This window comes from Melanaphis sacchari, unplaced genomic scaffold (assembly GCF_002803265.2).
Source record: "Melanaphis sacchari strain LSU unplaced genomic scaffold, SCAv2.0 Contig22_pilon_pilon, whole genome shotgun sequence".
Lineage (NCBI taxonomy): Eukaryota > Metazoa > Arthropoda > Insecta > Hemiptera > Aphididae > Melanaphis > Melanaphis sacchari.
In genome coordinates this window covers 2,167,321-2,193,209 of record NW_020271107.1, presented here as the reverse complement: position 1 = coordinate 2,193,209, position 25,889 = coordinate 2,167,321, and the positions used below count along the sequence as shown (strand labels likewise).

General features: G+C 25.0%; 5 protein-coding genes across 9 annotated transcripts in view; 2 read left to right on the top strand and 3 right to left on the bottom strand.

Annotated features, from left to right (window-relative positions):
* LOC112594409 (uncharacterized protein ZK1073.1) overlaps positions 1-6,252 on the top strand; it is a 32,620-nt gene extending 26,368 nt beyond the window's left edge. For both annotated transcript variants that reach the window (XM_025339174.1, XM_025339175.1), the window contains exons 2-9: positions 1,455-1,505; positions 2,966-3,029; positions 3,197-3,314; positions 3,442-3,652; positions 3,784-3,858; positions 3,925-4,040; positions 4,107-4,269; positions 4,921-6,252. In XM_025339174.1, the coding sequence (XP_025194959.1) occupies positions 1,455-1,505; positions 2,966-3,029; positions 3,197-3,314; positions 3,442-3,652; positions 3,784-3,858; positions 3,925-4,040; positions 4,107-4,269; positions 4,921-5,148 (1,026 nt within the window). In that variant the 3' untranslated portion in view covers positions 5,149-6,252. The remainder of the gene's footprint in view (positions 1-1,454; positions 1,506-2,965; positions 3,030-3,196; positions 3,315-3,441; positions 3,653-3,783; positions 3,859-3,924; positions 4,041-4,106; positions 4,270-4,920) is intronic.
* Positions 6,253-12,356: 6,104 nt separating this feature from the next.
* On the bottom strand, positions 12,357-15,117 carry LOC112594476 (26S proteasome non-ATPase regulatory subunit 6). The gene is made up of 2 exons (XM_025339269.1): positions 14,976-15,117; positions 12,357-13,643 (listed from the first exon to the last, which is right to left on the bottom strand). The coding sequence occupies exon 2, from the start codon at positions 13,634-13,636 to the stop codon at positions 12,431-12,433; it is 1,206 nt and encodes a 401-aa protein (XP_025195054.1). The 5' UTR covers positions 13,637-13,643; positions 14,976-15,117; the 3' UTR covers positions 12,357-12,430.
* Positions 13,806-14,551, bottom strand: LOC112594479 (EKC/KEOPS complex subunit bud32). The gene has a single exon (XM_025339276.1). It carries the CDS (start codon positions 14,549-14,551, stop codon positions 13,862-13,864), a length of 690 nt encoding a protein of 229 aa, XP_025195061.1. The 3' UTR covers positions 13,806-13,861.
* A 373-nt stretch (positions 15,118-15,490) lies between the features above and the next one.
* LOC112594475 (U3 small nucleolar RNA-associated protein 14 homolog A) lies at positions 15,491-21,684 on the top strand. The gene is made up of 8 exons (XM_025339268.1): positions 15,491-15,574; positions 15,671-15,794; positions 15,883-16,081; positions 17,402-17,641; positions 17,714-18,064; positions 18,659-19,821; positions 19,881-20,100; positions 21,478-21,684. Exons 2-8 carry the CDS (start codon positions 15,679-15,681, stop codon positions 21,667-21,669), a joined length of 2,481 nt encoding a protein of 826 aa, XP_025195053.1. The 5' UTR covers positions 15,491-15,574; positions 15,671-15,678; the 3' UTR covers positions 21,670-21,684.
* Positions 21,549-25,498, bottom strand: LOC112594478 (protein phosphatase 1 regulatory subunit 7-like). Of its 4 annotated transcripts, none has more exons than XM_025339270.1 (7): positions 24,380-24,562; positions 24,184-24,302; positions 23,305-23,501; positions 23,075-23,237; positions 22,148-22,456; positions 21,863-22,072; positions 21,549-21,640 (listed from the first exon to the last, which is right to left on the bottom strand). In XM_025339270.1, exons 1-6 carry the CDS (start codon positions 24,399-24,401, stop codon positions 21,899-21,901), a joined length of 984 nt encoding a protein of 327 aa, XP_025195055.1. In that variant the 5' UTR covers positions 24,402-24,562; the 3' UTR covers positions 21,549-21,640; positions 21,863-21,898. The 4 variants fall into 4 exon arrangements, with proteins under 4 accessions (XP_025195055.1, XP_025195057.1, XP_025195058.1 ...); XM_025339272.1 differs by lacking the exon at positions 21,549-21,640 and adding an exon at positions 25,416-25,498 and having other exon boundaries at positions 21,834-22,072; positions 24,380-24,509; XM_025339273.1 differs by lacking the exon at positions 21,549-21,640 and adding an exon at positions 24,694-24,708 and having other exon boundaries at positions 21,834-22,072; positions 24,380-24,509.
* Positions 25,499-25,889: the final 391 nt, after the last annotated feature.

Sequence of the window (25,889 nt, the reverse complement as noted above, 5' to 3'; positions counted from 1 at the left end):
ACTAAATATTGAATAATTGGAAATAAAATATTAATATTATAACAACTCTTTTTTATAAATAATATTATACAAACTTGTAGATATATATTTTTTAAATATCTTTCATAATAAAATAATTGTTCAACATAATATCTACAGTATCTAATTTAGAATATTTTTTTTTCAAGGAAAATTTATTAAAACTTTAAAAGCTTTGATAAAAAAACTTGAAATTTTTGACTTGTGCTGCACTGATTTACAATGTTACTGATTTTATTATGTCTTATACAACAAACAATAATCATCATTTATTTTTTTTTGAAGTATAATATATTATCATAATCTATATAATATTAAAAAATTTTATTAATTATATTAAATGTAATTAGGTAATGTATCATTAAATTATATCAGGATATATTTTTAGACTTTTTAATTATATTATCTAATTTAAAAACTAAAAATCCAGAAAGTCCCTCTATATTATTCTATCTACCCACCATCAGGATGAAAATTGCGTCTCTTTCAAGAACGACATAAAAAAAACCCCCAGATAGTGTTTTATTATACAATTATTTGTACAGATTGTAAATTTTCTTTAAATAAAAAAAAAAAAAATGATACAATTATTACATATTTCTTCTTACTTGTTTGTATCATCAATTTAAGTTAATTAAAATATGCACGATATACCAAACAAAGTATAAATATATGATTCTACAATATCCATAAGTTAAATAAATATTACACATTTTAAATTAATTAATATACCTATAAATAATAATATTATTATATACTGAATCTCTATATTTATAATAAAAATAACTATAGCTGTTTGATTGAAATAATCTGTATAATTAAGTTAACTAGTATTGATACCATATATTATAACGACTTTAATCATAAATCATTAATGTAACATTAGTTCAGTTTATTCAAATTTCATACTGGTATTTATATAGCTAAATATGCATAAAGAAGTATATGCCGGTCAAATGTTCCCTATGTGGAATTGAATATATAATTTTGAATTTAAATCTACAATTACGATGAAATACCTTAAAAAACTTATAAAATATAAGTATACTCAAAGTCTTTTAAAGGAATCTTCACTATGATAAAAAAAATTAACATAATAATATTTATTTATAAGTATTACAGATAATGTCATATAATAATGTGTATAGTATTTAGAGTTAAGTATTTTATCTTTTTTGAATTCAAGGATATTAATAAGTAATAACTGATAAGTAATAGATAAATTTATAAAAGTATCAACCTATTTTATTTTATTTTAAAACAATTTTATTATTTTTAAAAATAAAGAATATTTTTAAAATTTAATAAATATTTTATAATGACTAATAGTGAATAATTAAACTTCCTTTACAAATATTTTATTATATTTTCACAGAAAATATTTTTAATACTACAAAATATTCATGCTAATTAACATATTGTTTTATCTCTTTCAGAAATTCCTCGTCAAGACAGAGAGAAGTGGCAATGTCTATATTCACGTTCAGGTAAAGATCGATAATTTCAATTTAATAATTATTTATATTTTCTGTTTAAATTTAAACAATCACTTATCATAAATTAGTAGACGATTCTTTTTAATTAAGCTAATTGATCTTTTTTTTTTTTACTAATAAGTAAAAATAAAATAATTTATAAAACACTTAATAATATTATTTTTAATATGCTTTTACATTTATGTTAAATACATTTTAACAATCTTCTGATATTTACTTCTTACAAAAAATATAATAGTTATGCTTGTATAAAATAATAACTTACGTAGATGCACTGATTACTAAATTGTCTAGAATCGAGACAGAAAATATTTTTATAGTAAACTTTTTCATAATTTAAAGGTTGAAGTATCTTGAAATATCTCTCAATGAATAGATAATTCATTGTTTTCATGTTTAATTTTTTTGTTTTAAATATATCGGCTGAAATAATGACCAGTGTAAGCAGAATATTTTATGATAACCTTCTTCGCTATACTTTTTAAAATCACGCAATATCGATTACAATGTATATTTGTATATTCATTGAATTAAAAATTATAAGAATATTATATGTTATTATATTATTTAAATATACTTTAAAAATATATTTATTTTTTTAATTCTACATGTTGTAGTAGAAAAAATGTTAAATAAGATATTAAATAATTTAGTATAAATACATATAAATTTTACAAAAAAAAAAAAAACATTCATACCAAAATAATATGCTTAAAAAATATTATTGAAATTATGAAAAAATAAATAAATATTAATTTATTGTACATAATATTATTTTATAGATATATTTTAATAAATAAGCAAGTTCAAAATTTTGTGTTGATACATTAGCAAATAATATATATATATAAATTACTCGTATGGGAAACCTGTAGTACCAAACTGTTTGATTTCATTGTATCAGCAACTTTCTTATTTAAACTTTAATAAATTATATTTATCTGTGAATTATCTATGAAGTATTAGGTTTACTTAAACACTTTTTATCTCAAAAGTTTCTTTTAAATTAAAATGCGTGTAACCAAATAAAATCTGTATATATAAGATAAATGAAACATGCATATTTTTTTTTTTTACATAGTAATTTATAAATTTATAATACATTTGACTTACTGATATTTGGAATTTTTATAGCTCATTATAAAAATGCGTTACCTATTTTAAATAAAATGTAAATATGATGTCAAAAATTATAATAAATATTGAATTGCTTTTATCGTGATAAAATAAATAGAGGAATATGACGTATTAATGTATATTGGATAAATAATTATTCTTTTCTATTGAAAATATTTCAAAAAAATGATTATTTTAATTGGGCTTAACATTATTTAAAATGTAGCTAATATACTAAGATCAATTCTAATTTTATTTTATCAAATAAAAAAATGTCTATTATTTCTAAATTAGAATATTTTTAACTAATGATAGTACGTATTAATTTTGTTTAGGGAGATCTTAACCAACAGGACAAAAGAGCAATATTTCTCACTGTTCATGACCTGGGATGTAATCGTAAGTTGAATCAAACTTCATAAGAATTATTTCACTCATTGATGCTTGAACATTCAAGATTGAATTTTAGATGGATATTTAAATTATTAATTCGTGTATAATTTAAATGTTTAGGAATTAATTAATTAAATTAAATAATTATGGTTGTTTATAATTAATTTTTTAAGACATATCGTTTGAGAACTTCGTCAACCAGCCATGCATGAGTGAAATTAAAGACCGATCAATATTTATTCATATTGACGTTCCTGGACATGAGGATAACGCTGATACTCTACCCGACTCGTAAGTGTTATGATAAAAATCTTTTTCCAGTATTAATTCATAAGTTGTATCGTTTACAATATTTAAGATTTGTAAATAAAAATATTTTTATACTTAACTTCTATTCTTACTTTTGTTTGATTTAAAGTTTTCAATTTCCATCATTGCAAGTGCTAGGAGAAGATTTAGTGGCAGCTTTGGATACATTGCACATTCGTTATGTTATTGGATTAGGAGAAGGAGCTGGTGCCAATGTAGTGGCTAGGTTTGGTTTGGCACATCCTTCCCGAGTTTTGGGGTTGATACTCATAAATTGTACTGGATCGGCTACATCGGTGAAGGAAAACTTTAAATCAAAAGTGAGTGTGTACTATACAGTATACACTATACTGTAGATGTATCTCAATCATATCAATGATTCTCGAGTTTAATATATTTCATATTCATACACATATTATAAATACTATATATATATATGATAACATTTTAGTTTGTAAACTGGAAAGGAAAATCAACTGTGAGTCAATCAGCGATGGATTATTTAATTTTCCACAAATTTGGACATGTAAGTTAATTATCAACCTAAAACATAATCGTTCAGTTCTAAACACAGTTTATATTTTACTTATAGCAACTCATGAATGAAACAAACCCGGACAAAGAGTTGGTCATCAATGAGTTTGTAAAACGTCTTCAAGGCACTATAAACTCAAAAAATCTCAAACAATACGTAAACGCATTTCTCAAGTATGTATGATAAATCGTATCAATAAAAATAATATTTTAATCATGTAATTTAAAAAAATATTTTAGCCGAAAGGATCTTATGCTTAAAGATTACAGTCAAGACATATTATTGGTAACTGGAGTTTTGGGCTCTTACGCTAATGTCGTCGAGAAATTACACCGCGATTTGAACAAGCACAAGGCTACATTATTGAAAATTGAGAGGGCTGGCGATGTTTTAGCAGAAGCTGTAAGATAGCTCTAAATTTAATTAATAATAAACATTATGAAATCTAAAAAGTTAATTGCGCGTTTATACATTAACAGAACGCCTCACGATACACGTCTGTGCTGTCTCCGTCGTATACAAATGTATAATACATACGTATAATATAGCACATTATTTTGTGTTCAGCAGTTCCGATATAGTGTAATAAGCTTTTTATTAACATGATTATATTAAATTAAATCATAACATATTTCATAAACATAATAATCCTTAGAGAAATCACAGGCTCTCGCGAGAGACTTACTGATGACGTACTTTCACCTCTCTACGTTTTATAAAATGTCAATTCACTTTGTTATGAAAATTTAACAAATTCGCAGTGTTATACGATTTTAGGACAGAGATAAACACATGATAACACATTCGCGCATGACGTCCTCTTAATAGCTAACTCAATCGTGTACGTTTATCAAATTTTACCTTAAAAAATTAATTTCAACAACAAAAACTGTTTAAGTTTCTAAGTCTATAAAATAATAAACCTAGTTCTTGATAATTAACATAACTAGTTGCATAATTCATATCATATAATAATATAACAGTATTTTATGTACACCGTTCGTTTATCTATAACGTAATTAATATCATAATGATCGATTTATTTTTCCTTAGCCGGCAAAAATGGCACAAAGCATCCTGTTATTCTGCAAGGGACAAGGACTACTTACATCAGTCACGTTGCCAGGTATCGAGAGACAGCGCACGTTCTCGGGCAGTTCATCAGATGGCGAGCGTCCGAGGCGTAGTTTGTCACGCGGTATGAGTATGGAAGACTACGATCGGCCAAACATTCGGCGACTATCGATATCCGTAAACGAAAACCTACCGTCTCCCAAATAAAGACTAAACGAATGAACCACCCACGCATAACGATTGGCTAAATTGATCTACGCTGTTTGAAAACATACATTTATGGAAAAAAAAAACCTAGTCATTAACTTCTATTATTACTTCTATTTATACGTGTAATACATTAATCTTGCATGAATTGTCGTTAGTTACTCTAGTCGCCCAAAAGAACCAAATATCCTTGTATTATAGTATACATGACATATGTATACAATACACATATAATATTATAATATATATATATATATATATATATATTGCCCCTCGATTCCGCCCACATATCAGTATTACAAGATTACACTTAAAAAAAATAAAAAAGGCTCTTAATTGTTCTTACTTTATGGAACGCGTTCCTACAATGACAATACAAACGAGGGCCAAGAATAATATGTTTTGTTCGTTGTTACAATATTTTTTTATTTTCACCGAAATAGTGAGGTCTGACTGGAGATGGCATTTATACATTTTGTTGACGGCTATACTGTAACAAAACCGTTGACAACTTTATTTTTATTTTGTTTTGTTTTTTTTTTTTTTTAAGAAAATGATTGTGATTTTACTTAATTTCATGCCAAAGTATTTATTTTATTTTTTCAAATGTTGACGAAATTTGTTTGTGGGAAACACATTTAAATCATTCAAATGTTTTTATTTTAGCCACGGGTGAGAAGCCATCTTTTTCACATTTTTTTCTTTTTTTACGTTAAACACATGATTTTGTTGAAACAAAATAATATAGTGGGGAACATATTATTCAAGAGACTGAAATTCAGTTTTTGCTTGATTAATTTGATTTAATCTAGAACACTTTATACGTAGCAGCTTTTTAAACGACGACAACGCTCAGTGGCTAAGCACTAATAAGTGCAAATTATACATAAAATATAAATACACAAAGATTTATACATGGATATTTTTAAATATGGTTTATATAATAATGTAGATCTTTCGTTGTATGTTTATTATAAATATAAATTTTTTTTTTGGTAGTTTTTAAGCTTTTTACACTGGTAGTTGTTATTGTTGCTAAGCTTTATAATAACATTATTATCATTATGAAATATGTAGGCATATATAATATACATACTATACATATACATAAATATAATAATTATAACTGTGTTGAAATACATTTATTATGCAATGTTAGTTGTATTATTATTTATTTATTATGATAATATAATTAATTGTTATTACATAATGATAATCAATTCTTTTGTTTGCTATTTTGTTGTTTATAAAGACCTTGTGTATAATTAACACCTTTATCCAAACACTTTAACAAAACCTGAAAAAATCAATAAGTACGAAATACCTACCTAAATTTCACTAATATAACAACCTACAAATGCAACGTTGATTGAATCATCTACTGTTACAAATACGAAAAAAATAATATTTTTCACACTCCGTCATTCAGTAGTTGTTAATATAGTATTATATCGAATTATACATGAATACTCAACGTGCATCAATAATCAAATAATTGTCTTCTAATAAAATACTAATGAATAAGAACATCAAACATATTATTTCAATACGTTTACAAACGCATATTATTCGGAAGCCAATGTAGTTTTTTACTGCTTTAAAAAAGTAAAGTGTCTCTACAAAAATTCTAAAGTAATTTTATTTAGATATTGATTCGATTTTTATTTTGTACAATTTGATATTTTAATATTTTAAGGAACTTAAAATGTAAAAATGATGGCGTTAACCGTATTATTGTATACAAATTATATTACATATAAATGCATAATTATAATATAATGTTTAATTTATTGGTATTTCATCGATTTTGCCAGGCCTCAGCTATTGTATTAAGTTCGCTCGAGTACAAATAGAAACAAATTCTATAAAAATTTATAGGGAAACAGAATGATTATATTGAAAAAATGACAAGCTAATATAATTGTAAGAAAAATACTGTATAATTAATAGTGAGAGAGACACACACACACATAGAAGTTAAACAATATATTTCGAAAAACTCGTATAGTTTTCACTTTAAGACCCGTCATATGTACAAGCATTTACTATCTCCTTCTAACAATGTTGGATCACTTGGATCTCAACAACCTACAGCAACAAGGTATGACCACTGACGAACAGACGCACAGTTCGTGTAATTAATGTGTCCACGACAAGGACGCCTACTGTTTAACTTTACCGGAGAGGGGGGCAAAGTCAAAAGTATAAGACTATCGTTAAAAAAAATGAAAGCTTAAAAATTTAATCTAGATTACCATACTTTCATAAAATGCTAAATACAAATTGAAATGAAATAAAAAAGTTTATATTAAATATCTGTATATTTAAATAAAGCTTTTAGTTATATTATTAGAAAAATTATAGAAAAATCAGCAAATTAAAAAATTAAACAAATAATAAATAAAAATTGTTATAAGTTTTAAGCATTGCAGAGTATAATAAATTATTAATTATTAATTAATAAATAAAAATTCAACCATAGAGTTCAACATAGAGTCTACACAAAATAACTTTATAGTTTTCTCTATATAACCATAGATTCTTAGTTTTTAAATATATCATTATGAATGTATACATTAAAGCTAATCCACTCAAGCGGTGTTGGGTAATAGAATTGCAAAGCCATGTTTTCAATTTTTTTAGTGAGCTAACAAAAAGAAAAAAAATCAAATAGTTAATATAATAATGTATTTATCCAATTTTAAAAATATGAGGTTCAAACCCAAAAGATCTTTCAACACGACATGTAATAAATGGAAGTGTAATTACTATTAAAATACAAATCTTTGTTAAAAGTAAGAATGTGATTTATTTTAATAACATTACAAAATCCATATTATTGTCAATTGTTTTTACTTTCCAAATATTGAAATGTCATATCACACGTCTACACAAAACCTTCTTCTAAATTATCAACTAACTCTCCATAAAATGATTTGATATTTTTAGTAAATATTTCGGATAAATTGAATAAATGTAAATTTTTCATTATCCTCTGCAAATCTATCATTTAAGAATAAAATTAATGAATTTAAATATAGTATATATATTGATTTTCTACAATAATCTGCAGGACTTGATAAAGGATGATTAATTCTTAATGTTTGTTTAGATGTTAATCTTGGAATTATTTATTCTACGTATGTTAAGTTCATTTAAATACTTGTTTACATCATCTATAATACTTAAAAATGTATTTATAAAAACAATTAATATTTAATATTAACTAAAATAGCGGGGAGGAGCAATACCCCCCCCGGCCACAATCTGCAGCCGCCTTTGATCCATGATCAAATCACATCATATAAATTGCGCCCGGTTTGATGGCGGCATGCACAAGACTTTAAATTTATATCGGAAAACCGCGGTTAAAGACGGTTTAACCGTATGGACCACTTACAATGCACAACACCGTCAGTGCCACAAATATTGAAAACCACTCAATGAAAAAAAAAAATTACTATTCATAAAATATTTCCGACACGCTGACGCATAAAATTACATATTTTATTCAATGTTTATTTAAAGTGTGAAAAAAAAAGCATTTCAACTGGATACCTTATTCTGTGGTTCCGTGGTATCCATTACTATACTCCCATTAAATCAAGTCACACTGAGCGATTACAACTGAATCCATATATCCTAACAGTCCGAAATAAACGGCCGGTGCGAGTAATTTTATAAAACTATTTTTTTCTCAACCATCATTCAATATTATTGTTGATAATAATTATCATTACCGTAATACGCAGTTTTAAAAAGACGTCAGGCCTAGGTATCAAAAACGATCTCGGCCTTGAAACCACCCCAACGTATTTCACCACCCCCGCGTCACTCGCTAAATCGGACAAATCGGTGGTTTTTGTATCATGAGATATCGGCCCCGGACACGTCATTGCAATACAGTCAAACCATTACCACGAAATTAAATATATTTTAAATGATATTAGCTTTTAATTTTCATAACAATACTGCAGTTACACGTACCTATACGGCTATACATCCTTGTTGTCTTTAAAAGTTATTATCTTTAATGATCCATGATATTCCGTTCTGTCAATTATTGTTATAATATTATTGTCGCTTAAATTTATTACAAACGTTTTGCGTCTTTTTATTGTTACGATCTTGTCACTTTTCTCTACCCGAATTTAGAGAACGGTTATAATAATTATTCTGCATTTATGCAGGATTTAAAATTGTCGTTTATTTTCAAACACATTTTCTACTTTCCACACTGTGGTTCGAATACTGTTCAGTCATTCAGTCATCGTGACTTCACTCATTCACTAAACAAAATCACTTATTTAATCACATTCTCTACCTGCAAAGATAATAATCTGGGCGTACTTTACACGTAGCTATTTATGTATTTTCAATCCAATAAATAATTCAAGCATATTTAACATAAATAAGTTCGTATAAGCAATGGGCACAGTAATATAAACTTTCCAAACAAAAATGATTTTTTATTTAAAAATAGTTAATTTTTAATATATATATATAATTGTACAGTGTATAATAAATAAGATTGATGACATAATAATATAAGGTATGACATTGTAACACGTATAATAAAGAAGTATTAGCATTTGTGAGTGGACACTATCACCAGTATCACCCGACCTTTTTAAGTAGGTATTATATTGTTTTATTTTTTATTTTAGCAGATCTCTAGGCTAATGTCTTTGTAGTCTTTAGTGTAAATTACTGGGAAGTGAGACGAAGAATAGTTGTTAAATTATAGCGGGTTAGTTCGAGAAATTAAATTAGTATGAAAACTTGAATAATATAGGTCAGCGGTCCCCTAACTGTAGGCACGCCACCCTTGGGAGGCGCAAACACTTAACAGGGAAGTCGTGGTGTAAATATTAATATTGTGCCTATACATTTTAAGTGCTAATATAATATACAGTATACACTAATAAAAAATATTGTTTCATTCATTTAAGAGAAGCGCGATTAAATGTTTTTATTTAGAGAGATGCGTGAAACAAAAAAGGCCGACAACCGCTAATATACGTAGGTATGTAGGTAATTTAGCTAATTGATTAAGAGTATGGACGTAAAAAGAGGGGCTTAGCCATTCCTGATCTATCTTAAGTTCTCCCTAAAATATTTTAATATAATATAAACATGTTTAATCTTTATTATAATAAATTATATAATTCATAATCTATATAAGTTATACCTATGCAATGGTTATAGCTATAATTGATATAATAATAGTAATAATTTATAGGTCATTGGATTTTTGTTCATTAAACTATGATCAGTTGATGGCCTATGTAGGCAATGATTATTATTGATTAATAGTTCATTAGTTCGGACACTCTGCATTGCATAGGTATTACCACAGTAACGGACTGAGGATAAACGATCGCATAATCCGATGTTCGTATTGTATCTTATACATTTAATTCGCTAAATTTATATTCATTTAAAAGTTAAATAGTTAACTGTTTGTCTGTTACTGTAAAGCGTGTTTAACATTTTTAATTTAAATAAAATCTAAAGTCTGAAGATGATACTCAGAAGGCCATTCCAATAAACACAACCCGCTCCTCTCGATAGGTGCTTATTAAAAAATGAAAACTATTAATTTTATTCATACATATTATTTTTATATTTTGAACAGGTAAAAACCCAATCCTACTTAAATGTTTTGATAAATACAAATAATTCTGATCTAGATGATCCAAAATCACTTAATATTTCACAAAATAATACTCGTGAACTGAATGACTATTCAAATACCTTAAATTATGATTTGAAGCGTTTAAATACCCACAAAAAAATAAGTTAAGGAATAAGGATTTCGATACGACATTTAAGTACAAGATTTGCACAACAATTTTACCAATAAGTATGTTATTTTATAGTTGAAAAAGTAAAATAGGTAATTTAATAACATGTATGTCAAAGTAACTAGCACAGCACTTTATTACTTTTTAAAGTAACTTACCTTACACTGTTATTAGAGGCACTATGTAAATTGTAAAAAGTTCTAATAAATAAAAACAAACCAATCCAATAATTTTTTTCAATAATCTATTTTCAGATGTATCTTATGTCAGTTTTTGATAAACAATAAAGATCATTCAATGCCAAGTACCGAGTTTATGTGTATTGCGTAATGGGTAAGTTATGAAAAAGGCGCAATTTTTTTCTTTAATTGTCGAATACTTGAATGTAGTTCTATTGATCGTGTTTTTATCGAAAGTGATTTTATAAATTGGGAAAAGGTAAATATTAATTAATGTATTTAATAAAATATGACAGAATGAGGTGTTGAGTATTCTAATCATGTTTGCTATGTTTTTTGTATACTAGAAGTCGAGGACAAAATTGTTAATTTATTGATCTATTGATCATTGAACTAAAATTGATAGACATAAGTCTAGTAAAAATAGTAAGATAACTGGTAACATTCTGTACCAAGTATTAAATTCTCGTAAAGTTTATCCTGAAGAATAGATCTAATTTAGAAACGTTTATAGATATTTTTTTTATATTTGGGATGTCAAGGTATTGCATTCCGAAAAAATATTGAAAATGAGGATTCCCTATTAATCTTTTCACTGATTTAAAAAAAAATATTTTTCAATGTATATTTATAAATAAGTTCAATGATTAACCAGAATAGCCACTGACAAAAACTGGTTGGCGACTAAATCAAAAAATTTATTTTAACCTCAACCTCATCTTACTAGTTTAGCAATATTATTAAACCTATTCAATATTTTTATTATAGACTTATTGATATTTGAATTTGTGAAATTTTTTATTGTGTTTATTTAAATTTCATAACATATACACTGGGCGCTTTTACTTTTCACCATAAACTTTAAATGACTACATTTAAATAAATATTTAGCTTATTAATGTAACAGTGTTACACCGACGTCCATAATACATATAATACACTAAATCGTTTAATTATGTTATAAAAATTAAATTAGATTACATTTATTGTATACAAGCATTTAAACCAATGAATTTTCAGTATGAGAATGATATGAATATATTTAAGAAAACTTTTATAACCAAAAATAGATTTAAATAAATAAATCATTAAAAAGTTAATTTATAAAGATAGTCTATTGTTATTTTTAAATGAATGTGAAGATACAAAAAAAAATAAAATTGGATAAATTAGAATTTAAGTAATTATACATACATAAATTTATGTATATATACGCATAATGCATTAACTCATAATTTAATATTAATTTATTTTTAAATACAATAAAGAAAAAAAAAAATTTACAATGTTTAGTTTTTAGAAATCCATAACTCTAGCCAATTTTTTTAACCGGTTCAACAATATATCGCCTTTTTTCACAGTAGTCTGATATAATATACCACGTTCCAGCCTAGATTCGGGCGCTCCTAATTGTAAGCTACACTTGGATGTACTACTTGTCACCACAGCTCCAGCAACATGATCAATCTTGCAAGTTAAACGTCCAGCAGCTGCAAATCTGGCAACTTCTTTTTCCACAAATGCTTTAGTCACACCAAATGATTCAGCCATATAATCCAAACTCAACGACCTATATGCTTGCAATATTTGTTTATATGCCAATAGCCTCATCTCTTGGACATAATACTTATAGTGAGGGTGTAACAATGGGTCTTGTTTCATATTCTTTTCAATGCGTGCTAAATAAACTAGGAATTTAGAGTATTGACCTTCATATAATGACACAAAGTAATCTTTCAATTCTTTAGAATCTGAGTTTAAAGCCTGAGCCATAACACCATGATGCATGAGTGTTTTCTTTAGCTCGTATCTAGGGAAAGCAATCATCGATGAGTACACAGTGTATTTGATGATAGTGCTGAAATCAGCAAGTTCATATGATTCAAATGTAGGTACAACATCTACAAACAGCTTGGCTGCTCGGTTGAAATCTCGTATTGCCAAACTCCAAATACCGTCATATGCTTTAAGTTTATTTCTGGCACTCCAATCTCCACCAGATCCTCCTTCAATTAACTCTGTGGCTTTGTCTATAGCTTTTTTCATTGCCGGAATATCACATCCATGAAAGTATGCAACTCTAAATAGAGCGAATACAGTGTCAATTTGCTGTGATTTAGGTACATTTTTTTCTTCTAATTTAGATTCGGCCAATTTTGTTGCTTCTTCACGGTCACCAATGGAACATAAATAAAGCAACTTTGCTTGCCATATACCAGATACTGGGTCATCATCATCTACCATGGTGGGATTTTTTTCTTGTTCAAGTTCTGCCATGCGCTTAGCATTATTAGCAGCCATTTTATCATAAAGGGTTTGATCAAACTTCCATGACAAATCTGTGCATACTTCTTTATAGTAGGGAGCCATATTATTTTGGACTATACCAGCTAATAAAGATGAAATTAGATCTGGATCATCTTTATACTGAGGGAGAGTTAGGCAAAATTTTATCTGTGCCAATTTCAGATATGCTGGTGTAACGCCTTCAGCTATGTCCATATTAGATCTGTAAAAAAATAATATATTTTTTATAGCTAAAATGAATTACTAAAATAATAAAATAACTGTTAACTGATACTATCAAGTAGCTACTATGAATTATCATTATAAACAATTACATTAAATTAGGATAGGATATTATAATAATACTAAAATCAGAACCAATAAGTACAATAAAATAATTTTTATTTTAAGTATAAAATACACAAAATAAAATAAAATTAACTATCCAATCATTAGCCGTTTACGACCTCGACTTCGGACATTTTGAAATTGATTAATAACAGCTTGAACATCTAACTTATAAGCACTTTTATAACCATCCGTAATAACTGCAAATAAGTCTGAAAAGTAAGAATGTGTACTGATAAATGCTCTTTCTAAAACATATAAATCCACAGCTTTGTCTTCAACACTTGGATTAAAATGACTAAGACCAAAATCAATTAACACCAATGTGCCGTCATCTTTTCTTATGATGTTGGAAGTCGTTAGATCGCCATGAAATACTCCAAGAGAATGCATATTTCCTATGATAGCTCCAATGTTCAAAAGTAATTTTTTCAAATTACCATTGTCATCTAGTCTGTTATCTTTCATATTAGTTAGATATTCATTAACTGTTTGACCATTTATAAATTCCATTATTATTTTGTAGTCATTTAAATCCAAAGAATATATAACAGGTGTGGCAATACCACCCTGTTTACATCTCAAAATAGCTTTAGCTTCAGCTTTAGTACGTTCTTTTCGTATATTTAAATCCAATACTGTGTTTCTATATTGTCTTGAAAATCGTTCTTTAACAATAGCTTTTTGTTCTGAATATAGAATAGTATATATTTTTGATTCTGCTCCTTGTTTATATAATTCCATGATTGGGATGAGATAGGTATGTGAATTACAATCTGTCATTAAATATAAATTACAGTAAATAACACATACAACTGATAAGATACAATTTTAAAATTGAATTATAACTAAAATAATAAATTTAGATAATAATATTTACTTGAAATTAAGTAAATAAAATTAGGTATAAGATATATATATATGTTTAACAAATATTCAACAAAAACTAAAAATAATAACAATGTTTTGATTTTTAATTTCCATTATATAAGTACATCATACCATGTAATAATTAACTAGTAAAATACCCTGAAGAAAAAAAATTTTCAATACCTAATACATATTAATTATATGAATTAATAAAGAAACAAACAAAAAACTAGTATTACGTATTTTTCATATTTTATATGCTTGTAAATATATTTACTTTTAGATACTAACCTAAACTTAAACTAAAAATGATTATAAAATAAAATAAAAAACTTACCAATTATCAAAAAAATCAATGCGAGAGAAATATACTATGAATGGTTTGATCGACAATTTATTTCTTTTAGCTTTTAGTTATAAAATAAAAGATATTAACTATAAAATGGATTTAGTTTTGTTTACTTTTTGCATTGTCATTTATCATAAAAATCTTTAGTTAACCTAAAATATTTTATTTGTTGTATAATCATGGGGTGACTACTCTAACCTTGGTTATATGTACTGGTATACTATTGAATGAAAAATATAAAATAAACATTTAATAAAATCTCATTTAAATGATTATATATTGAATAACAATAAATAAACAATAGTTTAAAAGATCAATAATCGTTTACATTTTTAAAGTATTAAACAACAATAATACCAGATTTCGAATTAATTTATTATCTCTTTATTTTACAGACCTAATAAAAGGATAATTTACCATCCACCAACAATAACGTGGTATACATAATGTTATCTATGATTCATGATTAGACCACCAGTTAGTAGATTACACTATCACAAAGTTCCTCTATAGAAAGATCATCACGTGTGCCTTACGTAGTAACGTAGAATACTCAATATTGCATATTGCCTTGTGTTTAAAAAGAGGTACTCGGGTCTCTGACTGTTGTAGTCTTACAAAAAACTTTAATTATAATCATAATAATTTTAGTTTTTAAAATTAAATATTTAAATATTCATTAGGTTTCAATATGGTTAGTTCATTAGTTAAAAACGATGATGCCTTCAATGATGAAGATATGGATGATGTTTCATACGAGAAGCATAGACAATTGTTACAAACAATTACATCTAAAACCAAACGAAAGTATGTAATTTACATAAATTTTAAAGTTTTATAAATGAAAATTAATTAAATTTTATCATATACATTTTTTATAAAATTTTAATTTAAGAATCCAACCAACTACTCGAAATGAACCAAGTTTACAAGTTTCTGAGTTTCATTTGTCAAGTGGAAAGCAAACAACAAACGTTGATGACTTAACAGATGCATTAAAAAAAAAAGCACCAAAAATAAGACAAAAAATTCAAGTAGCTAAATCAACAAAAAAGCTATTGCAGAAACCATTAGATAAAGTTCATGCTGAAAAAGTAATCTTTTTATATCCTAATATTATTTTTTAATTAATAATATCTTATATCTATTAAATATTATTGAACTGGTTATCTTCTTTAATAATATTTGAATTTGTATGTAATGTTCATGTATTGATAACAAGCTTGACAACCAAATTTTTAACAGTTTAATATAGCTTAGAAATTGAATATGTTCATCAAATTTGAGAATTTAATAATTTTATATTACAATATTCTAATACAATTTTCAAATATTTTAATAAAATGTACACTTATGTAATGGTGGTCCATGTGTTAATACTAAAAATAGACAGTGATAGGATGAGACTAATAGCAAGGCTTACAAATCAGTGAACCCAGTTTCAATACTGTCTATAATACATAACATTTTCTCCTAAAATCTTATAACATACTCAACTTTACTAAATCTCAGGTCATTGTGATGACATAATTAAACTGTTAGTATAACAAGATATATTTTTTAATTCAATAAAAATATTCCTATGAATTATTATTAAATAATAGCTAGTGTTTTCTATCATATGGATAGACACAGTTTCTTAATCTAACAAGCCCTGATTATAATATGATTTAATAAGAATTTAAATTAAATTTTCTAAAAATCTTTATTTTTTTTTTTATTGTAAACCTAAACTTCTAAATAAATCTAACTATAAATTATAAATTTAAGTTATAACATATTCAACAAAATAAAATCTAACTAATTTAAGACTTTGGTTTTAAGAGAATTTCAAACAATCAGTTATTTAATCAACATGTTCCAATCTTTTGTCTATCATTCCAATAAGCCTATTCATGTGATTTCATTTTAAAAAACTAACTAGAATTTGTTTTTATGTCTACTCGAAATATATTATGACCACTTTCAAATTGTATACCTCAACTCCTTTACATAACATCAATTTTAAATATTAATTATTCAAAATTAAAATTTGATCTGATCGATCTCTAATAGTCATATTAAAGAATTTATAAAAGTAATACTAAAAAGAATTTTTTAGTAGTCTTATCATATTATTACGTCCATCAGTTTGATTGATTAAATGTACATACAAATGAACATGTATATCTTTTACATTATAAATGACATTAATGATTATTTATTAATTTACAAGATCCATTTACATACAGTGAGAAAAATTCCTTTATTAAACTCCTTAAATATTTGTCTTTTTGCATTCCTCTTAAAATATAAATTAAATGAAACCTAATAGTGTTATCAATACAATAAAATTATCAAATACAAAACTTTTAATTGAATTGAGTAATTAAAAGATTAAATAAAAATATTAATTAACATTGTTTTTATTACAGATAAAAAGAGCAGTAGCTTATGATAATTTCAAAAAACACATTAGTAGATGGTCTGCTATTGTTGAAAAAAATAAATCTGCTGATCAGTTAAGATTTCCTTTAAGAAATAGTGAAGTTGAAGTTTTTGATAATCGTATGGTTGATTTTAGTCGAGGGTTATCTAATCCTACAGATTTACAAAAAAAAATTACTGCTGTATTACAATCTAGTGAAATTGTTCAACAAAAACAAAAAGATTTAGTAATAATTTTGTCTAAATTTCAAAACAGTAACTATTATTAATGAGTTAAATTTATTTATTTTAATTTTTAGAAAATGTCTTGGATCGAAAAAGAAAAAGAAAAGTATCCATTAACACTTAAAGAGTTGTTAGAAAAACGTAAAACTATGGCTAGTTTTCGAGCTAAAGAATCATATAGACATGCTAAAGCTCATAGACAAAATAAAATTAAAAGTAAAAAATATCATAGATTATTAAGAAGAGAGAAAACAAAAGAGCAAATCAAAGAATTTGAAAAATTACAAGAGACAGATCCTGTAGCAGCGTTAGAAAAACTTAATGTTATTGAAAAAACAAGAGCTGAAGAGCGTGCTAGCTTAAGACATAAATCTACTGGACAGTGGGCACGAAATCATGTTGTACGAGCCAAATATGATAAAGATGTAAGTAATAAATATTTACAAATTAAATTTGAAGATAAGAAATATTACTTGCCATAGATTTAAAATTTAATAAGAACTATTGTATATTATATAGTCTGCATCATATAAGAGTAGTTTTAGACAGTGACTAATTATCATCCACATCTCTCAATAAATCATTTTTTATAATCGGCTCTCATTTCCGACTACAAATTAAAGCCAAAAATTTATTTTACTGCGTTAATTTTAGAAAATTAGGTAGTTGAAATAATAAAGTAATGCTCTACAGATGTTAGTCACACCCATTCCTACTGCTGTGCTCAAAACTTATCTGCCCTTTGAGGTTATTCTTGTATGAGGTAGGGTATGAATATTCATTTATATTATAAAAAAAAATAATCATTTTCATATAAAATTTAAGTTAGTTTTCAAACTATGAAAGATTAGCTAGATCTAAGCTACTACATTTGAATAGTAGCTTATAATATTTTATGGTATAAAATAATATAATGTTATTTGGATTTTCAAAATAGATTTTGAATTTGGATGAATAGTTAAAGAAATAGTTTTAATTTGATTGATTGTCATTATTTTTTTTTTTATATATATATATAGAGCCGAATAGCATTAGCAGAACAGTTAAGAAAGAGTAAAGAGTTAACTCAGAAAGTACAACCATCATTAAACGATACTAATGATTCTGATAGTTCTGATGAAGAACAACTTGAAATACCTGATGATCAAGTGGTTGATCCTGATAATCCTTGGCTTGCTGAACGAAAAGAATTCAAAGATTTTATAGTTGGTTATAATAATTTTGTTCAAAATAATAGTGAAACCAAAGAAATAAATGATCAATTTAAAAACAATGAATCAAATGAGAAAATAAGTAAAACTAAAAACACTAATGATCAATATAAAAACAATAAATCAAATGAAAAAAATGAAAAAAATACAGAAACTAAAGAATCTGATACGAACAAACTAAAAAGTGATAAAATAGTAACAATTAAAGATGAAATTAAAAAAAAGAAAAATAATAAGGTTAAGAATATTACAGTTCATGATCTTTCTAATTTTGATGAGGAAGAGAGTTTTGTTGAAGTTTTAAAAATTGTTACACCTAAAAAAAAAAAAGTTCGTTTTGCTAATGATATAACTGAGTTAGAAACTAATACTAAAGAAATAAATACAAATGTTAAAAGTGACTCTAAGGTACAATGCAATAAGAAAAGTAGTAACGTTGATGTAATTAATACAGTTGCTGGAACTTGGTATGTATCTTCAGATAATGTTAATGATAACATGAACAAAAAAAAAGTACACAGAGATGTTGAAAATGCATTTAAGACTGTTGAAAATGAATTAAAAAAAAAAATTGATGAAAAATTGTTAAAACTCAATAAAGTTAAACAACCTGCAAAAACAGATGTTGTTAAACGTCAAAATGAAGAGGTAAAAATTGATTACTTAAAAATGAATAATAAACGTACTAAAGCTGAATTTAATGAACCTTTGTATGAGGATAATAAAACATTAGATACTAATAATATAAACAATATTGAAGACAACCAAGGATCTGCTATTAAAATTGTTGAAAAACCCAAAAAGCAAGTACAAAATATTGATCCAACAGAATTTTTACAAGTGACTCAAACAAATTTAGAAACTGAAGAAATGACTCAGATAGAAGATCAAATGGACGATAAAGAAGAAAATGAACAAGAAAAGTTGATCGCAGAAGCTTTTGCTGATGATGATATCATTAATGAATTCAAGTATTAACTATCTAATCTTAATTATACAAACATCTTTTATATAATGGTTCTATATTTAGGGAGGAAAAGAAAAAGTTAGAAGAACAATCCAAGCCAAAAACAGAAACAGCACTTCCTGGTTGGGGCAGTTGGGCAGGTCCTAATATCAGAAAACGAACATTTAAGAAAAGAGGTAACATGGGGATGTTCAGAACACCTGCTAAACCACCACGTAAAGATTTCAATCGAGAAAAAGTTATTATTCATGAAAATGCTGATGATTCTATTAGATCACATTTAGTAAGATATATTTTCATTAATATTTTTATCAAATAACTACTAGTTAAAATTGAATTCAGCACTAAATGTTGTAAATGAAAAACAATCCCGAGTTGAGGCTGTTAATCTATACTTCTTAGAATATTTTATTATTTATATATTTATGTGATTTATTTTTTTAGTAATTTGTTGGATTAAACTAATTTCCATCAAAAACAAATCACATTTTTTATAATATAACTAACTGTTATAAGCTTAATACCGTTGTTCTATAGATTAGTGAGAATAGAAATTCTTGAAATAACTAACTTAAAATTTAACTAAATATTTTAAAAATTTCACTATGATTAGTGAATAATTTTATAAATTTTGGTGAGTCTAACACCCTTTTACTAATGATTTTTAAATAAAAAACCTCAGATGCCCATGATAGCTTAAAATTATAATATTCTATATATACTGAAAATTTCATTCTGTATGAAATGTCATAATTTAGATAATAGTGAATTTTTTCAAATTTCTACCGTTAACACTTAACACATTGACTGCGTATGTCTTTCGCAGTTCCCACCCAATGCGTATGTTACTTTTTTCGTTAAATCTAATTTTGGTACTAAGAAAAAAGTTTTTAAATGTTTTTAACGGTGTATTTAAAACATGCATTTAATCACGCTAAATAATAATAAAACCACATTTAGCCATGCTTAACGAGTAATAAACCATTTACTTTTAATATTTACTGGACACCATATGGCGTCAAACGCGTGGCTGATTGATACTCATGACGCCCATTGGCAACAATACGCAGTCAACGTGTTAAATAATAACTAAAATTAAATTAATTTTACAAATAAATAATTTCATCAAAATTTCAATTTCAATTAAAAATATTACAAATTTTATAAAGTCATATAAAATTAAATATTTTTTTTATAAAATAGTTTAGATACATATTTATGCGATTTTGACTAATTTTTAAAAAACATGAGAAACCTTGTTCGCATTTTCTTACTATCATACAATAATTGTATCTCAAAATAAGTCAAAAAATATGATATTCTCATTTTCATTAAATTTTTTTTTTCCTAAGTATTTTGAAAAGTACATTGATTTTTTTTTACTTTAAACTCCTCAATATACCAACTAGATTCAATTTCAATTTACTATTAGAGTCTATTCTTAAAGTTGATTTTAGAAGTTTTTTACAGCTCTACTAGGTACTTATATATTATATATAATAAAAAAAAACAAAACATAAAATCAATAAATATAGTGAAACACACAGAATCTATAATAAAACTTTAAAGAAACAAACAAAACAGTTTTAAATCCTTTTATGAATTATAATTGTTATTACTTATTTGTATAATACCATACATATCACTTTTTTTTTTTTAGGTTTCTGAATTGCCATATCCATTTAAAGGTATTGAAGAATATGAAGAAACAATCAAGGTACCTGTGGGACGAACATGGGTGCCCGAGACAGTTTTCCAAAAACTTACTGCTCCCCCAGTTGTTACTCAAATGGGTCAAATTATTAATCCAATTGATGAAAATTCTGTTGTCAAAATTAAATTAAATGATTAATATTTATTTTGAGAATCTTGTTTTAATTCAATATAATTTAGTAATGTTGCAATTCACAATTAATATATATGTATATATACATATATATATATAAATATTTGAGGACTTTTAATTACACTTTACAAATTAATTAATAATATAAAGAAAAAAACTATAATATTAATAATATTGTATAATGCTATTAGTAAGTTACCTAATTTAAATAAGCTTTTTAGTTAATTTAAATAATTTATCGAGCTAATGTAGCATCAATTTGAGTAATCCACGGTATAATTAATTTAATTTTTCTTCGATATGCACTGTCTTTGCTTAATGGATTATGTTCCAGGTATATAGTTTCTAATTTCTTCAAATCTTCCAAAATTTGAATACTATTCCAATCATTTATTTGGTTGTCATTAATCTAAAAAATAATCAATTTATGTATTTAATTATAATAACTATAGTTGTTGTATTTTTAAAGATTTATTATTCTTACCCAAAATTCTGTTAAGTTTTGTAAATGTATTATATTTTCAATTTTAGAAATTTTGTTCATAGATAAATCTAGAGTTCCAAGATTAATATTATCTTTAAGATTTTCAATTACAGTGATTCCATTTTCAGATAAATACAATTCATCCAGTTTTATCAACTTGTTAAGATTTTCAATTTTTGTTAAATTGTTATTTTGTAAGCTTAATATTTTTAAGTTGACCAATGTATCTAAATTTTGTATTTTATCAATTTTATTTTTTCCGAAGTATAATTCTTTAAGACCAGTAAGACATTCAATATTTTCAATTGTCTATAAATTACATAAATTTTAAAAATTTAAATAATTATTTAATTGACATGGCACTAAATAAAATATAAAATATAACTAATAACCAAGGTTCAAGATTTACAGCACCTAATTTAATCAAAAATATTTCTTGAAAAAAAGCATGTAAAGACTTGATTAAAACTATTTTAAAATATTAAAATTAAAATAGTTTTTAAAAAATAAGGTTAATTCCCTTAAACTAAAAAACAAAATCTCTTTAAAAACTTCTATTTCTTTTTTTTTTTTTTTGTATTAGAAAATACTACTTAGGTATTGTTTTTCTAATACTACTAAAACAAATTAGTTTTTTCAGTAACAATGTATCAAAACACAGTTAAAACACTTGCATTCAAAAAAATAATGAAATGCATTAAATTCTGAACATTTCTGTAACATAGTTTTAAGCATTTAATACTAAATTTTAAAAATAAAGTAGTATAGAAAAACTTATAAGAGTTTAAAAATAATGTTCAAATATAATAAAATAATATTGTTGTAGTTTAACTACAACATAAAGGTAAATAAATAAAAAGTGCAAAGCAAATTGAAAGATATTATAAACAAAATTTTAAATTATTTTTTTGAAAATCATAGACATACCTTAATTTTATTATCTCCTAATTCCAACATTTGTAGATTCAATAAATGATTAACATTTTTTATTTGAGTTATTCGATTACTGGATAAATACAATTTTTCCAAATTGATCAACTGTTCAAGACCTTCAATTTCTTTTATACGATTGAATGACAAATCAAGCACTCTAAAATTATTAAATATTAATTTAAATTAAAATCAAGTACAAAAAACCCATAGTTAAATCATTTTACTTCAAGTTTACAAGACTGGATAGATTTTCAATTTTGGTTATTTGGTTATCATACAAATCAAGTTCATTAAGAGAAACTAGCATTTGAATGTTTTCAATTTTCTTTATATGGTTCCAACGAAGACATAAAGAGCGAAGATTTACCATGTTTTCAAAATTTTCGATTTTATCAATTCTTTGATGATTTAAATCTAACTCCTAAAATAAAGAAATAATCTAAGCAATGATTCAAGAATTTTAGATTACATTCTAAAAATCAACTAAAGAATAATTAAATACACAATTAAACAGATAAAAAAATAGTACTTCTAACATTAAGAAAACTATTATTAAATATATTTTACAAAATACCTATGTTATAAAATTATTTTTTATTTTCAAGATAATTATACCCATTCATCTCTATTCAGATTAAGACTATTTTATTTCCTTGTAAATAAATTTAGTTATAACAGAACTGAATGATGACCAATTTCTTCTAGATTCAAATTTGCTGTTATATGTAAGACTTAAACAGCACATTTGGGTATAGCATTTTCTTAATCAATAAATTAATAAATCAGTTAGTAGTATACGATAAATATACGAGAAAAGTATTCTCCAAAAATGTATATGAATATTTTAAATGTTAATTGAATGTAAAATAAAAAATAAAATTATAAGATAGTAACTATTATAAATAATAGGTCTTTTCAATTATGACAAAAAAATTGTATATACAAATCTTACGACATAAAACAATATTTGATTATATTATAAAAAATAAATTAATAAGTGCAATTCAATTCTATCATTAACTAAAATTCCATCCATCAAAAACATTAAAAACCTATTGAAGTTTTAGACATGAATCAATAAATAATAATTCAAAATAATTTACTTCAGCATTTTCATTTATTTCCACATGATTTTCTTCATATATAATATATTTTACTCCATTTTCATCTACACTTTCAGTAGATTCTTCTATCTTTTTGGTTTCTACATTTCCATTACCTCCTATTTTGACACATAAAAGTTAGAGAAATTGGGTTAATCCATATTTTATGATAAATATATTTTTAAATAAATCTTACCGTCAGTTTCATTTGCGTCCATTTTATTTAATTGAAAATAGTTAACAAATAATATCCTTTTCAATAACAAGATTATTTTAACATCAAAATTAAGATTGTTCAATGATTAACTAAAACTCACAAATCTGTGCTAAAAACACATTAATTTAATTAAAAATTTTAAAATTCAAGTTAAAATGTTATAGGTACGAATTCTAATCAGTAAAAAGTAAAATTTAGCAATTACAGTCATAGAAAAAAAAATACGGATAACCGAAATTGATATGAATATTTGATTATATTGTAATACCTACCTACTAAAATGTATAACAAACCTTTTTTCGTATAAAATTGTAAAATAAGTAGATCAAGATTTAGGATAATATATAATATTTTAGTTTTAGTATAAAGACGATTTTACGATTTAAAATTAAAACAGTTCTAAATTTTATCATAATTATTATAACATTGATTACAGAATAGACTCCATTATATATTTATATATAATCACAGAACAATAATATAATCAATGTCCAATGATAATACCAAAAATGAGTAAATGAATAAAATAGTGATACATATTATTTTTTACCCATATGACCATTATATTATATTATATCTATTGTCCATATCTTAAACCGTAGTACCATTCGCGTCCCCATGAGGGGGAGGGCAATACCCCTGTCACTTGCTTCCCCTTAGAATTTTAAATCTGTTACCTAATTGTAATAATTTAATGTAATAATAGCAAAACATAATAATGTACCACAAATAAAATGTATAAAAAAATCTTCTTCATTTATATTTTAAATTAATTTTGCCCCTCCCCCCATAAAGTAAAAATGTCTTGAGATGCCCAAGCGTAGTATCTATTATGATATTACACAGCTGGTGTATTTATTATTTAACCAGGAAACCTTTTATTTTTATTACTATTATTATTATTAATTAAAATATGTGTTTATAATCCATTCAAAAAATTTAAAAATTTGAATAGTCTAATGACCAAGATTATTTAAATAACGGTTTAGTTGAAATGGGAATTAGGAAGACTCACTTCTCAGTACCACGTCGTGATAAGAAAATTCCCAGGAAACCTATACCAATATTACTATTTTTTTAAACTTAATTTCTTGGTAAAATGTAAATTCTATCGAATCTGTAATAAATAGTAAAATTAAAAAGTATATTAAACAAGCATAAAATATTAAATTATAAGCTATGGTAAAAACTATAATTTGTTTTAAAATAATATTTAAATAGTACATAATTATTAATTTTATTACAAACATAACATTTATATTTAAAAAAAAATATTACATTTATTATTTGATGACGAGTTAGATATTTTTTACTCAATGAATAAGACTATTAAAAGTTAAAACTAATAAAACAAAACAGAAATGGCGTTCTTAATCTTACGTTTCAACTTTCAATGTTTAAAGTTGGAATACAATTAGCACTTACATTTTGGTTCGTCCATTAATATTTTTTCTTCCTGGATATGTTTTATACATGGCTATAGATATCA

Bases quoted from the DNA above. Each gene is read 5' to 3' on its own strand.
- LOC112594476 (XM_025339269.1), bottom strand. From the start codon at position 13,636: ATGGACATAGCTGAAGGCGTTACACCAGCATATCTGAAATTGGCACAG.
- LOC112594479 (XM_025339276.1), bottom strand. From the start codon at position 14,551: ATGACAGATTGTAATTCACATACCTATCTCATCCCAATCATGGAATTA.
- LOC112594475 (XM_025339268.1), top strand. From the start codon at position 15,679: ATGGTTAGTTCATTAGTTAAAAACGATGATGCCTTCAATGATGAAGAT. The intron at 15,795-15,882 runs GTATGTAATTTA...TTTTAATTTAAG, and splicing joins ACATCTAAAACCAAACGAAA to AATCCAACCAACTACTCGAA. The intron at 16,082-17,401 runs GTAATCTTTTTA...TTTTTATTACAG, and splicing joins ATAAAGTTCATGCTGAAAAA to ATAAAAAGAGCAGTAGCTTA.
- LOC112594478 (XM_025339272.1), bottom strand. From the start codon at position 24,401: ATGGACGCAAATGAAACTGACG. The intron at 24,303-24,379 runs GTAAGATTTATT...GTGTCAAAATAG, and splicing joins GGACGCAAATGAAACTGACG to GAGGTAATGGAAATGTAGAA. The intron at 23,502-24,183 runs GTAAATTATTTT...TCTTTATTTTAG, and splicing joins AAATAAATGAAAATGCTGAA to GAGTTAGATTTAAATCATCA.